Genomic DNA, 13,509 nt, shown 5'->3' on the forward strand with positions numbered 1-13,509 from the left:
GTGCAGTTGCAAACCATAGTCTGGCTTTTTTATGGCGGTTTTGGGGCATTGGCTTCTTCCTTGCTAAGCGGCCTTTCAGGTTATGTCGATATAGGACTCGTTTTACTGTGGATATAGATACTTTTGTACCTGTTTCCTCCAGCATCTTCACAAGGTCCTTTGCTGTGGTTCTGGGATTGATTTGCATCAGAAACTTCTAAAGCCATGACATCATTTTACTGGAATTTCCAAGCTGTTTAAAGAAACAGTCAATTTAGTGTATGTAAACTTCTGACCCTCTGGAATTGTCATACAGTGAATTATAAGTGAAATAATCTGTCTGTAAACAATTGTTGGAAAAATGACTTGTGTCATGCACAAAGTAGATGTCCTAACCGACTTGCCAAAACTATAGTTTGTTAACATGAAGTGTGTGGAGTGGTTGAAAAACGAGTTTTAATGACTCAAAGTGTATGTTAACTTCTGACTTCAACTGTACATGGCAATGGGATGTGATCCTCTTGACTTCAACCAATCAAAACTGGGACTGACATAAATATGGGGTGTGGTAGGTTGACAATGAAAGACAGGGGAGGCTCTAGAACACTTCCCTTGGGGGAAGGAGACAACGTGACAATTGGCATGGGTGTCAATGGGTTACCACTTGAACACATCCTCCAAAGGAATTGTGTGTGAGTGTGTGTGAGTGTGTGTGTGTGTGTGTGTGTTTGAGTGTGTGTGTTTGTGCATGTGTGTGTAGATGACCAAACACGGCCAAACAAACAATGCCCCCCCATCCCCACCCACACACACCACAATGAGCGGTTGTCACACACGTCTCAGGGGAATTAGCCAGTGCTTCCTCTCCCAGTGAGTGGAGACAAAGCTAGCCTTTCCTCTGTGAAACTTAATGCACAGAGGTTATTTATAAACAATAACATGTGGTCTCCGCTGGTCTGGTGACTGAAGAATGACGTGTCGGCTGGTTCATTGTTTCCATCAGGGAACATCTGTCTGGACTCCAACGAGCCTCACGCCGTTGGTCGACATCTAATCCCATGTCGGTTAGAGAGCCTGTGTGTGAGGAAGAGCAGTCAGAGACGGAGGCTATTAGACGAGGCAGACAAAGTAGTGTACTATAGTAAATAGAGGGCCAACACACACACTCAAACACACACCCACACACACACTCACACACAATTCCTTTGGAGGATGTGTTCAAGTGGTAACCCATTGACACCCATGCCAATTGTCACGTTGTCTCCTTCCCCCAAGGGAAGTGTTCTAGAGCCTCCCCTGTCTTTCATTGTCAACCTACCACACCCCATATTTATGTCAGCCCCAGTTTTGATTGGCTGAAGTCAAGAGGATACGCCCCATTTCTTCCTCTGGGGCCTCAGAGAGAGTCCAGAGACATTCATTTACTTGGGCCCAGGGTACTTGTGGCTTGTAAATGAAGTCAGATGATTTCTTGATTGTTGTCTGTTTGTTGCATCTCAGTTTTCAGCAAACTCAAAGAAATCAGTCAAAGAGAGTTGAGAAAAAGGAGGATCTTTGAAGAAGGATTTTCTTTTGCTTTGAACTGATCTCCAGACGCTTCATGTATCAATTAATACCTCCTGTGCTTGGCAGGGAAATAGAGGGTTTGGAATAATAACATTATGACATTTGAGTAATAAACTCCTGGAGTAAACTACACCGTGGCTATGTGTGTCAGACAGTTGGATGACCTACAACCCCAAGACAACCACACAGCGACAGTGTGTGTAGTCTAAAAGTCAGAGGACACAAACCCCCAAGCCAACATGAGATAGGACTGTTTGAGCTTCAGTCTGATTGGCAAGTGCAGGGGGTTGAGGGAAATGATGTTGTGTCACAGCCACTACCCCGGCTGGATGTGTGTGTGTGTGTGTGTGTGTGTGTGTGTGTGTGTGTGTGGTGTGTGTGTGTGTGTGTGTGTGTGGTGTGTTGTGTGTGTGTGTGGGGTGTGTGTGTGTGTGTGTGTGTGTCTCGGTCACCTTCAAAGGCAGCCCTCTGAAAGGCACTAATCACAACATGTGATGAGCCTGGAGAACAAAGACAACAGGCAGAAAATAACAGCAGCGTGGGAACCCTCAGTGAATTTGAAATACAACAGGGAGAGAACGAAACCTCCCCCCACCTACCCTCCGACTCACAGCCCGCCAAGCCTGCCTGCCTGTTGCCACACTAACTATCAGCAGCAGAATGTGGAAGTTTGTGTGTGTGTGTGTGTGGTGGTGTGTGTGTGTGTGTGTGTGTGTGTGTGTGTGTGTGGTGTGTGTGTGGGTGTGTGTGTGCGTGCGTGCGTGCGTGTGTGCACGTATATGTTTGTGCCCCCCTGCCATGCCAACAATCAGCAGGCAGCAGAGAGGTGGGAGTGTGTGGGAATGCGTCTGTCTGTGTCATGTCTGAACTCGAGTCTAGCTGGTTGAAGGCAGCAATAACAACAACATGAAAACAGCCCTAAGAGCTTCCTCGCATTCATGTTTCTTAACAAGGCAGCTCCTCTCCTCTCCTGGCCTGATGACTATTATGCATGCTGCTGCATTAGAGATAACCCAGGGATTCATAGACTGTCTCAGAGTAGGAGTTCTGATCTAGGATCAGTTTTGCCTTTCAGATCATAATGAGTCAGATTATATGGACAAGGGTCAGGGGGCAAACACTGTTGATGTACTGTTTGGTCCTCTCACGTTTCTTCCTCTTATCAGAATCTTTATAGGGCAGCCAGCGTATGATCAGGTGACAGTGGCAGGAGATGGCGACAAGGCAGGCTGTCATTCTGAGAGACAGCCAAGACCAGCAGAAAACATATGACCTGAGTAATTAAGATACCTCAAACCTGTAAATAAAACCCTACGTTTTCAGATACATTTTTAAGTAATATTCTGATCTAAATGTATGAATATTCCTTGATTGAATCAACAAGTAGCTTCATGTAGTACAGGCCTACTCTTTGCCAAATATTCTTGAAGATGTCTGCAAGTGAGATATTCCAGACCTGCCTGTTAAAATACTTTAGTTTGTCAATGAATGTCCAATAAACGATGAATGTTTATCTGAATTCGACACCAGGTCAATACACTGAGCTTCCTTCTATACAATAAGGCCCTCGCAGGGGACCCTTACCCGTGGCATGGGAGTGGTGTGTGAGTGTGTGTGTTTGTGTGTGACTCATGAAAACAGGTCAAAAGGATCAGCAAGAGCTAAATCTGCTTGTCACATGAGGAGAGGGGATATACAACACACACAACAATGTCTGTCAAATGATTTGGGATGTGGCCATTATTGGGACCCAGAGGGGTGTGGTGTGGTGATGACACACTGGAGAAGCTGGCCTCCTTTAATTGCATTATGCCTTTTGTGTGGCAAAGTCCTCATCCTCTCCAGTCCCTAAAGCATCTTTACTGTGCATCATGTCCGCGGTGGGTAAGATTAGACTTCATAGTTTCCTCTTGAACACTGGCTGTCCTTTAGATGAGTTAGTATTGGATTACAGGTTCACACGCTCGCCTCTAGACCGCCCGTCGCCCCGACCAATTGCCCCATTCATTTCAAACGCCGGAGACTGCCGTCGCCCCTGATTGGTTATCAGCGTTGGGCTAAGAAACTTTCCCACGGCAAGCGCGTGGTGACAGCAGGCCAGCCACTCCTCACAACCGGGACACGACAGACACCACAGTATCGGGAGGGGAGGGGGTTGACAGTCACGGACCGAAAGTCTATTGGACCCCTGTCAAAATCATTCAAAGGAGTGGGGCGTGTTTAGGCCGTGGAGTTCCCTTGCAACTGTGCTGTCACTCAAACCATAGCTGACTTATAATTGGCTAGTTATGGTGCAATGCCAAGCCCCTTCTGGCTGGCAGTGGTGTAGAAATGATACCGTGGGAAAGCTTGGTCCTTCAAACGGATGAGCTCGACGCATAGCTGATAGACGCACAGAGAGTCGGAGAATTGAAAGACTTGGACCATACTGTATTGTACTCTGAACGAAGGAAACACAACAGCGGATAAAAATGAAAAGGAATCACGATTTTAGCTCCTCGGACAGCGAGCTGGACGAGAACATTGAGGTTGAGAAGGAGAGTGCCGATGAAAATGGGTAAGATTGTGTACAATATTTTCGTTTCATTGCATTATTATTATATGTTCCGAATCACGCTCCAAGGGTCTTACACCTGTATTGCTTTGATATTGTTTATAAGAAAAGACGTGCAAAATTTGAAAAAATATTTAGCAATTTGGTCATTTCCGAGGCCTGATGTGCGTTAGTAACGCACATTAATACAATAATTGAATGTGTTGTTCTTTCAGGAACATGAGTTCTCCCCTTGGGCCGATGTCTCCAGCAACAAAAACTCAAGTGAATGCGAGGAAGCGCCGTCGAGGAGTGAGTACATTTCTTGTTAGACTGGTCGTGCGTAAAAGTGTGTAATACGCACGTTTTTACACCAACTAAATTCTAAAATGTTTTCAGTGACTGAATGTTCCAATCGCTCATCTCTACCTACAGATCATTGAAAAACGTCGCCGTGACAGAATCAACAACAGCCTCACGGAGCTGCGCAGACTGGTCCCTAGCGCGTTCGAGAAGCAGGTAAGGTTCGATCCCTGTGTCATGCGTAAAACAATCGCCCTATCAAAAGGTTTGACATTACATCAACGTGCTTTGAACTGGTAGAGAACAGTTACAGTTTATAGACTTTCCACATGTTTTAAGAAAATAACGAATAATAATTTCCAGTATATATCTTTAATGATTGAAACGATATTCAATACCTTTTTATTCGTTTAATTAATGTGCCTTCTGTCCCAAATCCTTCAGGGTTCAGCTAAACTGGAGAAAGCAGAGATTCTGCAGATGACCGTGGATCATCTGAAGATGCTTCATGCTGCTGGAGGAAAAGGTGTGGTAGAGTCCTTTGTACTACAATAAATTACCATAATAAAATAATTACTGTATCATGAAAGGAAACAATATTTTTGAACTGCCATACTATTGATTGACTGTAAAGTTATTGATTTGTATAATATCTTTCTCTTCACTGAGTTGTTCTGTAAACTCAAGCTATGTGCATCTTATTAAATATTTGAATAAGTCAGGCAGGCATAGCACAAGACACCTGCTTTAGTTCTTTGCTAACTTGAACTATCTTCCTGGATTGTCACACTCATTGTTATTAGTAGACTTCAGTAGACTTCCTTTATTCCCGCTCTACTTGTTTGGTAGTATTGTCTGAAAACACTTAATTAACCCTGCTTCTCCCCTCTTCCTTCCAGGTTACTTTGATGCCCATGCCCTGGCCTCGGACTACCGGGGTCTGGGTTTCAGGGAATGTCTGGCTGAGACGGCCCGCTACCTGAGCATTATGGAAGGCCTGGACAGCACTGACCCCCTGCGGATCCGTCTGGTCTCCCACCTGAACAGCTACGCCCCCAGAGAGAGGCCCACTCCGTCTCTGTGTCCGGGCTGGGCCACCTGGCATGGGGCTCGGCCTTTGGGTCTCCCCCCTCCGCCCACCTGGCCCACCACCTCCTCCTCCAGCAGCAGCACCATCAACACCAGCAGGGGGCGACGTTACGTTACCAGCAGCGCCTCCAACAGCTCTCCGTCATCCTCCTCTTCTACTCCTTCTTCATCCTCTTCTTCCACCTCCTCGCCGATAGAGAGAGAGCCTCGCTCCTCGCCCATGGCCATGCTCCCAGCAGGCTTAGCAGTGCCGCCCCCCTCTCTGAGCACAGTCACGCCCAGGGGGCTCCTCTCCGTCCCCCCCCCAGTGCTGCCCCCCTCCCCCCAGGGCTGAACCTCACCGTGACCTCCACAGCCGCTGCTGCAGCCGCTGCAGCCTCCAAGCTCTCCCCTCCCCTCTCCTGTCCTCACTCTCCACCCTATCGGCGTTCCCCTTCCCCTTCAGTGCCTTCCCCTGCTGTCCCCCGGCACCCTCAGCCCCCCTGTCCACACCCCCTCCAGCCAAGCCAGCCTGGGGAAGCAGCCCTACCGGCCCTGGGGCATGGAGATAGGGGCTTTCTGAACTATCTTCAACCCCCCCTCCACACTGACTAAACTGACCAAGTAGATGGCTAGAGAGTGCACCATCACTATGACCTGAACTGAACTCACCAGCTGAGCTGGACCTTTCCATGGCCAAGAAGATGTTGTTTTTCTATCATACCATATCAACATTCTATAAAGGAGATAGCTATAGGAATACTATTTTTTATTTTCTTAGAAATTGCATTTTTTTCTATGATGTTGACAAAAGAGGGAAACAATTATAAGAGAGCAAACAAAGTGATTGTTTAATTAACAATATTGAGTTATCTATGTTTGTCTGTTAGTGGGCTTTACTTCTCCTCCCTAGTGTGTTCAGCCTTTAAGGGGAAGATTTCACAGATGGTCAGGCTGTCAATCAGTCGCCCATCAAGTTCTCAGCGAAACTGTCCCCTTTGTTTCCCCATTGAGCCCTGGACTGTACTTTTATCTCGCAGAGAGAGGGAGCGAGAGAGAGAGAGAGAGAGAGAGGTGTGGAGAGGGAGGTCTTGGTGGTGCCCTTTTTATGGCATTTTATGGACTGGAAGAACTAAAACCAGGTGTTTTTTGACTGTTAGAATTTATCCGGAAGCCTCTGTTTTACATTCGTTTGATTTGCATTCTCTGTGTGAGTTTCTATCGCAGCAAAATCTCTCTGAAGTAATGTATTTACAGTCATGAGTCAAGGGTGAGGACAACAAAGAGTTCATGTCCTTTGACGTGATGTCTACAGAGGTCACAAGACCCCATATTTCAGATTATTAGCAGATTGCAGTGAAAAAGTGGTAGCTGTACAATTGTTTAACATTAAAAAACATACTGTCTTAGCGAGCTGAGCAGGCAGCTATTGAGACGTATGGAACCAATTGGAATCGGTGTAATAAAATAAATGCAATGCTTTTTCAAAGATTTATAATATTAGTTGGTCTGAGACTTGCAACATAAATTCTTTACACTCCTTTACATTCGATTATATTATATGATCCATAAAAAGTGGTGGAGGCGTGACACTCTTCTCAATTAAAACATATATTTTTTTATGAATTAATAGACAAATGATCATATGATATAATTTTCAACATAGACGCCAATAGGAACAATCGCTCAGACACACTGCAGTATCCCTGTACCTCTATGTAGTCATTGCTCAGAGATATCTAGACTACATATTCCCTATACGGTCCAATTCTAGATTGTTTCCGACCATATCTCTGTGGATTCCATGGCGAGTCTGTGACAGTAATAGCATCCCGTCTTGTAAGATGTGTATTTTTACCAAACCTCAAAGTGATTTTGTACATAAGTGTTTTGTATAAAAAAAGCGCTGACAAATCTGATTTCTCAGCTTTCTATAATGATATATCTGTGTGTATGTATGTACACTAGAGATGGTATATATGTAGAGAGAGAGTGCTGGGACGGCATGTGAGGTACTCTATTCCGTCCTTCACTTATCTATCTGTGTGACTTATCTGCAATAAAAAGCTATGAGAAAATGAAATCCATTGTTTGCTCCTTCTGTGTCCCAAACTATGTTGCGGTTGAGACCATGTGGAGAAAGACACATTTTAATAAGGACTTCTGATATTCAAAACTCAATCCTCCCTATTTTATTCGTCTTTGGTTGATATGACTGCCTGGAACTGGATGTGAGATTCTCTTCCTTATTTATTTTAATTATTAGATCAATCTTTCACCAACATTATCCAACATTTCCGAAGTCTGTTTAGATAAAGGAAGATATCGTTGTGATTAACAGTAGTAATATCGACTTTGACTCCACACTGCTCTCCATGGGTAACAGTGGTAATGTTCCCTGCTCCAGTCCCTGTCTGTCCATGTCCCTATCTGTCCCTATGCTGCTCTCTGCTGTGAGACCGTCGACGCCCGGTATCAGCCACAGCCTCTGGGTCTCTTGATTGCCTCTCTGTGTGTACAGGAAGCGATTAACAACGAGGGGATGTCCTGGACAATGGCAGCTTGGCTGGCCCTACCGCGTGGGAAGAGAGGGAGGAGGGAGAGAGGGAGGAAAGGAGAGAGGAGGCAGGAGGAGAGAGAGGGGAAACAGAGGGTAGTGTGGGAGGCAGAGAGGGAAGAGAGTGAGAGGAGGGGGAGAGAAAGGGCAGTGTGGGAAAGTGGGAAAAGAGAGAGAGAGAAGAGTGGGAAAGAGAGAGAGTGTGATAGACATAGGGGTGTGGGAGAGAGGGGAGAGAGAAAGAGAGGGAATAGAGAGGGAAAGAGAGCAGTGTGGGATAGAGGGGAGGGAAGGAGGGAGGAGAAGAGAGAGCACAGTACTGCTTTGTCCCAGAGCCATGGTTGCAGCCCACTCCTCCCGGTGTGCTTGGCTCCCACGCTCCCCCAAGTTACTGTTGTTGCTGCTGCTGGGACACCCGTCAGAGGAGTGATAAAACAGAGCCTCCTCCTCCTCCTCCGCCTTTCATCAACTCTCTGCCAAATCATCCTCCTCTATCTCACCCACCCTCCTATCCCTCTCTCTTTCACTCGGTCTCCATCCATCCTCCTCCTCCTTCCATCAACTCTCTGCCAAATCATCCTCCTCTATCTCACCCACCCTCCTATCCCTCTCTCTTTCACTCGGTCTCCATCCATCCTCCTCCTTTCATCAACGCTCTGCCAAAATATGCTCCTCTCCTGTATCTCTCCCACACCCTTTCCCTCCTTCTATCTCTCACTCTGTCTCCATCCATCCTCATTATCGTTCTTCCTGTCGTTTGTTTGCCAGACTCGTAAGGTGATTCCCATCAGTAACTATGGGTTGAAGAGTCTACACTACAGGGTCTAGTATTGTCTCATGTAAACCCTGCAGACAATTCTGGATTTACTTCATAGTAAAGGGTCAAGGTGTTACAACACTGCCAATTGCAATCTTTTGTCACCACCTGCTGGTCATATGCGATTCTACAACTGTGGATGATCACTTGCTTTCCTTAGCCATGTCCATATTTTTCAAATTTGTCCAAACTAATTCAGAGACTGAGTAATAAACATAGTTATTTATATAAAAATACAATAATACATACTAACAAATATTAATGTGACAGATTAATCTGCATTTGTAATTGGACATGCTCAAAAACAAATGGAATTATTTTAGTCTTCTTCCAAGCTAAAAAGACAATACATCAGAAATAGAATAAGCGCACACAAAGCCAATATCATTCACAGAACCCCAAACCTTTATTAACCACAGGTTGCTCACAAAGATATATGTGGAGGGGGGAAACACACAAACAAGAGAGAGAGGCAGGCAGATTCATCACCACGGACAGGATGCTGTGATGTCATCAGTATGTGACCGATGGTCAGATTTACAGCTCTAACTTCCTGACTGTGCTCCCTGTGCTCCCCAGCACACACACACACACACACACACACACACACACACACACACACACACACACACACACACACACACACACACACACACACACACACACACACACACACACACACACACACCACCCACCCCCCCTCCCACACACACACACACACACACACACACACACACACACACACACACACACACACACACACACACACACACCTGACCTGTATACACTTGCATGCCCCCTTTGCAGATGGCCACTGTCTTCCGTTGTCATGTTAACATCTAACATCATCTAGCTGATATTTGAAGTCTATGTGTTGATTGGCTTACATGTTGCCTACTTTAGCTGTTTATGCCATTTGTGTGCCATAGTCTGCTGTACCCAGTTAAAAGCTGTTTAAATACTAAGAAGAAGGTACAATGATTCATTCTCCATATTGAGAGAGTTATTCTACGATTCTCCATATATAGTGTGAAACCTTCCTAGTAGCATTTGGCATTGGTTCCTCTCTGGTACGACGTGAAAGAAATGAGAGGGCCCATAAGCTTGTGGTACATGGATGTAACTTGTGGATCTACCATTGCCTCTATGTTAGCTGCTATATGAGTTTGTAGCATTATAGGCACGATTACATTATCTACATGTCTAAGATGGTACATACATGCTGAGAGAGGGATTGACAGGGGACGCAGGGGGTATTGGGAACCAGGAAGGATCATAACACCCCTCTGTGACATCATGGTATGAGCCAGGGATGTCATGTGACCCCTGCAATGCCCAACTGACAAAATGTGTGTGTGTGTTTGAAAGTATGTGTGTGTGTGCGCGTGCGTGCGTGCGCACACTTGCATGTGTGTGAATGTACTACTGTATGTAAGAGAGTGGGGGATCAGACAGACAGACAGGAGAGAATCGGCTCATAAATGCTATAATAAGTCTCCTGAAGTCTAGCTAGTCTCTCTTCAAGGAGTCAATGTGCAGCTTGCATTCTAATCATCCCCACACTGACTGACTGACTGACTGACTGACTGACTGACTGACTGACTGACTGACTGACTGACTGACCAACACAGACACAGACATGGTCAGAAAATAACCACCGCAAACACACGTCAGCTAGCTGGCAAACTCACAACAACACAGAAGCCTGATAGTACAAGAGAAACTGCAAACGTTTTTTGTTCCGAGAAAAACTAAACAACAAAGTACATCCATAGATAGAGAAAATGATCCAATCGCAAACTGCAATACTTTAGCTGTATTATCATACTGTATATAACAAAAAAGAAGTATTTACAAAAAACAATACCCACTTTCACTTGGTTGGCTTCTCTTTTTCTTTCTTTTTCATCATTTGAAATTGAGCAAACACATTCTTTTATAGGGAGGAGTGGGAGACATTTTCATATTTGTTTGTGATCCCCCCCATTTGCTAACGCTGTTGGTGTGGGCTGGCGGTGGGTGGGTTGGTCATCCTCCTCCCTCAAGGGGGGGGGGGGTCGTCTGATGCTGTGGGGGCTGTAGTAGTAGGGGGATCTGGGGGTCCCTCGGGGGGGCTGTCGGGGGAAGGGTGGCTGTAGGAGGGTACGATGGTCGGTGGCGCCTCTCCTCTGCTCACGCTGTCAGCTCTTCCCTGAGCTCTTTGTTCCTGCGCACCACCTGGGCATGCCTCTCCTGAGGCACACAGAGAGAGATGCTGCCATATTGGACATACCAGAAACCTCTTAATACTGACCCTGCCCTGAGACTCTCTGATTCAAGTCTGTCAACTTACTGTCCTCCCCCTTTCAGCTGACATGTTTAACTACAATCGCCAGTGTTTCATCCTTGAGTGATGCCACCAGCCCCTACCTATCACATCGTACCCTTCTATCTTGCCCACCCCTTCCATTCACCTGGTCTTGCTGTCTCCACCTACAATTTTTCCCACCAAGCTCTCCTCTCACCTTCTCCTGCAGGCGCTCCATGATGGAGGCCAGGTAGGCCTGGCGGTTCTCCTTGATCTGCTCCATCTTCATGGTCAGCTTCTCCTCTGCCATCTTGCTGAAGTTGCTGTTCTCCTCCATGGCCTTGAGCAGCACATCCCTTTCGTGCTCCCGCTTCTCCGCAAGGGCCCTGAGAACCTGGGCCTCCTGGGACTGAAGAGGGGACGTGATAGAGTAGAGTAAATAGAGTAGGGTACAGTAGAGTAGAAAAGAGTAGAATAATATGAAGTAGAATAGAACAGAATAGAATGCAGGTGGAGGCCAAGATACAAGGTTGGAAGGAGAGGGAAGAGTTACTTTTAGTATCGTTACTTTGCCTGATCAATGTACTCATTTCTTAGTAATAATAAAATAAGTGTAGGAGTCAAAGTCTAAGCCAAGCTAAGGTATAGTCTGAGACAAGCTAAGGTATAGTCTAAGACAAGCTAAGGTATAAGCTAAGACAAGCTAAGGTATAGGCTAAGACTGGCTAAGGTATAGGCTAAGACAAGCTAAGGTATAGGCTAAGACAAGCTAAGGTATAGGCTAAGGCAAGCTAAGGTATAGGCTAAGACAAGCTAAGGTATAGGCTAAAACAAGCTAAGGTATAGGCTAAGACAAGCTAAGGTATAGGCTAAGACAAGCTAAGGTATAGGCTAAGACAAGCTAAGGTATAGGCTAAGACAAGCTAAGGTATAGGCTAAGACTGGCTAAGGTATAGGCTAAGACAAGCTAAGGTATAGGCTAAAACAAGCTAAGGTATAGGCTAAGACAAGCTAAGGTATAAGCTAAGACAGGCTAAGGTATAGTCTAAGACAAGCTAAGGTATAGTCTAAGGCAAGCTAAGGTATAGGGTAAGACAAGCTAAGGTATAGGCTAAGACAAGCTAAGGTATAGGCTAAGGCAAGCTAAGGTATAGGGTAAGACAAGCTAAGGTATAGGCTAAGGCAAGCTAAGGTATAGGCTAAGACAAGCTAAGGTATAGGCTAAGGCAAGCTAAGGTATAGGGTAAGACAAGCTAAGGTATAGGGTAAGACAAGCTAAGGTATAGGCTAAGACAAGTAAGCTAGGACAAAGTTTGTCCCAAGTGTAATTTACCAGCGTGATTCAGTGTGATTCAGTTTTGGAATTAAGTTGTCGGCTAATGCTAAGGGAAACTGATAGATGGTGACTCACTCTCCTCCGGTCCTCAGCGGCCTCCAGCTTCTTCTGGATGTCCTCCAGAGAGACCTCCCTCTTAGGGGGCGAGGTGACGCAGTGGGCTGCGTCCGACATCGGGGAGGGGGGCTTCAGGATCACCTCGAAGGCCTGGCCAGAGGCACGCTTGTTGATGGGCTTCACCTCCATGCCTGCTACTGCAAGGTGAGAAGTGTATATGTTGTGTGTGTGTGTGTGTGTGTGTGTGGTGTGTGTGTGTGTGTGTGGTGTGTGTGTGCGTGTGCGTGTGCGTGTGCGTGTGCGTGTGCGTGTGTGTGTGTGTGTGTGTGTGTGTGTGCATGTGTGTGTGTGTGTGTGTGTGTGTCAGAAGTTGGACAGATGGAGGAAACCCACAGAAGGAAACTCAAAACGCTGCCTTTGTAGCATTAATATTACCCCAATCAAATTTTCACTTAGACAAAAAATTGCCTCTTCGTTGCCTTTACAGTAAGTTGAAAGTGATTTGAAACACTAAAAAAGTCAGATGACTATTCTGCTTACCTTGGAACTCTCCCACCAGGTTCTTGCGTGCCTCAGGGTACAGGCAGGAGCAGAGGAGAGACAGGACAGAAATCTCCTTCATCTTCTCTTTGTATGCTGTGGGGAACACACACGCGCACACACACACATCGTTAACCCACTTTCTCCTCCTCATAAATGATCATCCCACATGGCATCGCCATCTTTAGATGTTTAGGAAAATAAATATTCAGCAAATCCCTAAATAGAAAAGAAAACATAATCATCAAAGGCGGTCTAGTGAGATGAATCAGCCTGAGGTTTCTAAGCCCCATTTTGTGGAGCTTTGTTTGTGCAGACTGAAGGGAAGTGGGATGGCTGTGTGTGTGTATGTTTGTGTGTGCATACTTGCGTGAGAGGGTGTCTGCTGTGTCCTCATATGTTCTGAACGGTTGACCACCTCCCCACAGCATTCATTCTCCATTCATCATTAGCTATGCATTTCATT

At 45.9% G+C, this 13,509-nt stretch overlaps 1 protein-coding gene and 1 pseudogene across 1 annotated transcript; one reads left to right on the forward strand and one right to left on the reverse strand.

The window, feature by feature from the left end:
- Positions 1-3,722: 3,722 nt before the first annotated feature.
- On the forward strand, positions 3,723-6,262 carry LOC115189212 (hairy/enhancer-of-split related with YRPW motif protein 1-like; annotated as a pseudogene).
- A 4,686-nt stretch (positions 6,263-10,948) lies between these two features.
- Positions 10,949-13,166, reverse strand: LOC115189211 (stathmin-2). Its single transcript, XM_029747879.1, has 4 exons — positions 13,044-13,166; positions 12,522-12,700; positions 11,328-11,519; positions 10,949-11,055 (listed from the first exon to the last, which is right to left on the reverse strand). The coding sequence occupies exons 1-4, from the start codon at positions 13,123-13,125 to the stop codon at positions 10,996-10,998; spliced, it is 513 nt and encodes a 170-aa protein (XP_029603739.1). The 5' UTR covers positions 13,126-13,166; the 3' UTR covers positions 10,949-10,995.
- Positions 13,167-13,509: the final 343 nt, after the last annotated feature.

This window comes from Salmo trutta, unplaced genomic scaffold, assembly GCF_901001165.1.
Source record: "Salmo trutta unplaced genomic scaffold, fSalTru1.1, whole genome shotgun sequence".
Lineage (NCBI taxonomy): Eukaryota > Metazoa > Chordata > Actinopteri > Salmoniformes > Salmonidae > Salmo > Salmo trutta.

Excerpts from the sequence above, each read along its gene's own strand:
- LOC115189211 (XM_029747879.1), bottom strand. The coding sequence starts at position 13,125 with ATGAAGGAGATTTCTGTCCTGTCTCTCCTCTGCTCCTGCCTGTACCCT. Across the intron at positions 12,701-13,043 it reads CCTGGTGGGAGAGTTCCAAG|TAGCAGGCATGGAGGTGAAG; the intron begins GTAAGCAGAATA and ends CTCACCTTGCAG. Across the intron at positions 11,056-11,327 it reads TGGAGCGCCTGCAGGAGAAG|GAGAGGCATGCCCAGGTGGT; the intron begins GTGAGAGGAGAG and ends TGTGTGCCTCAG.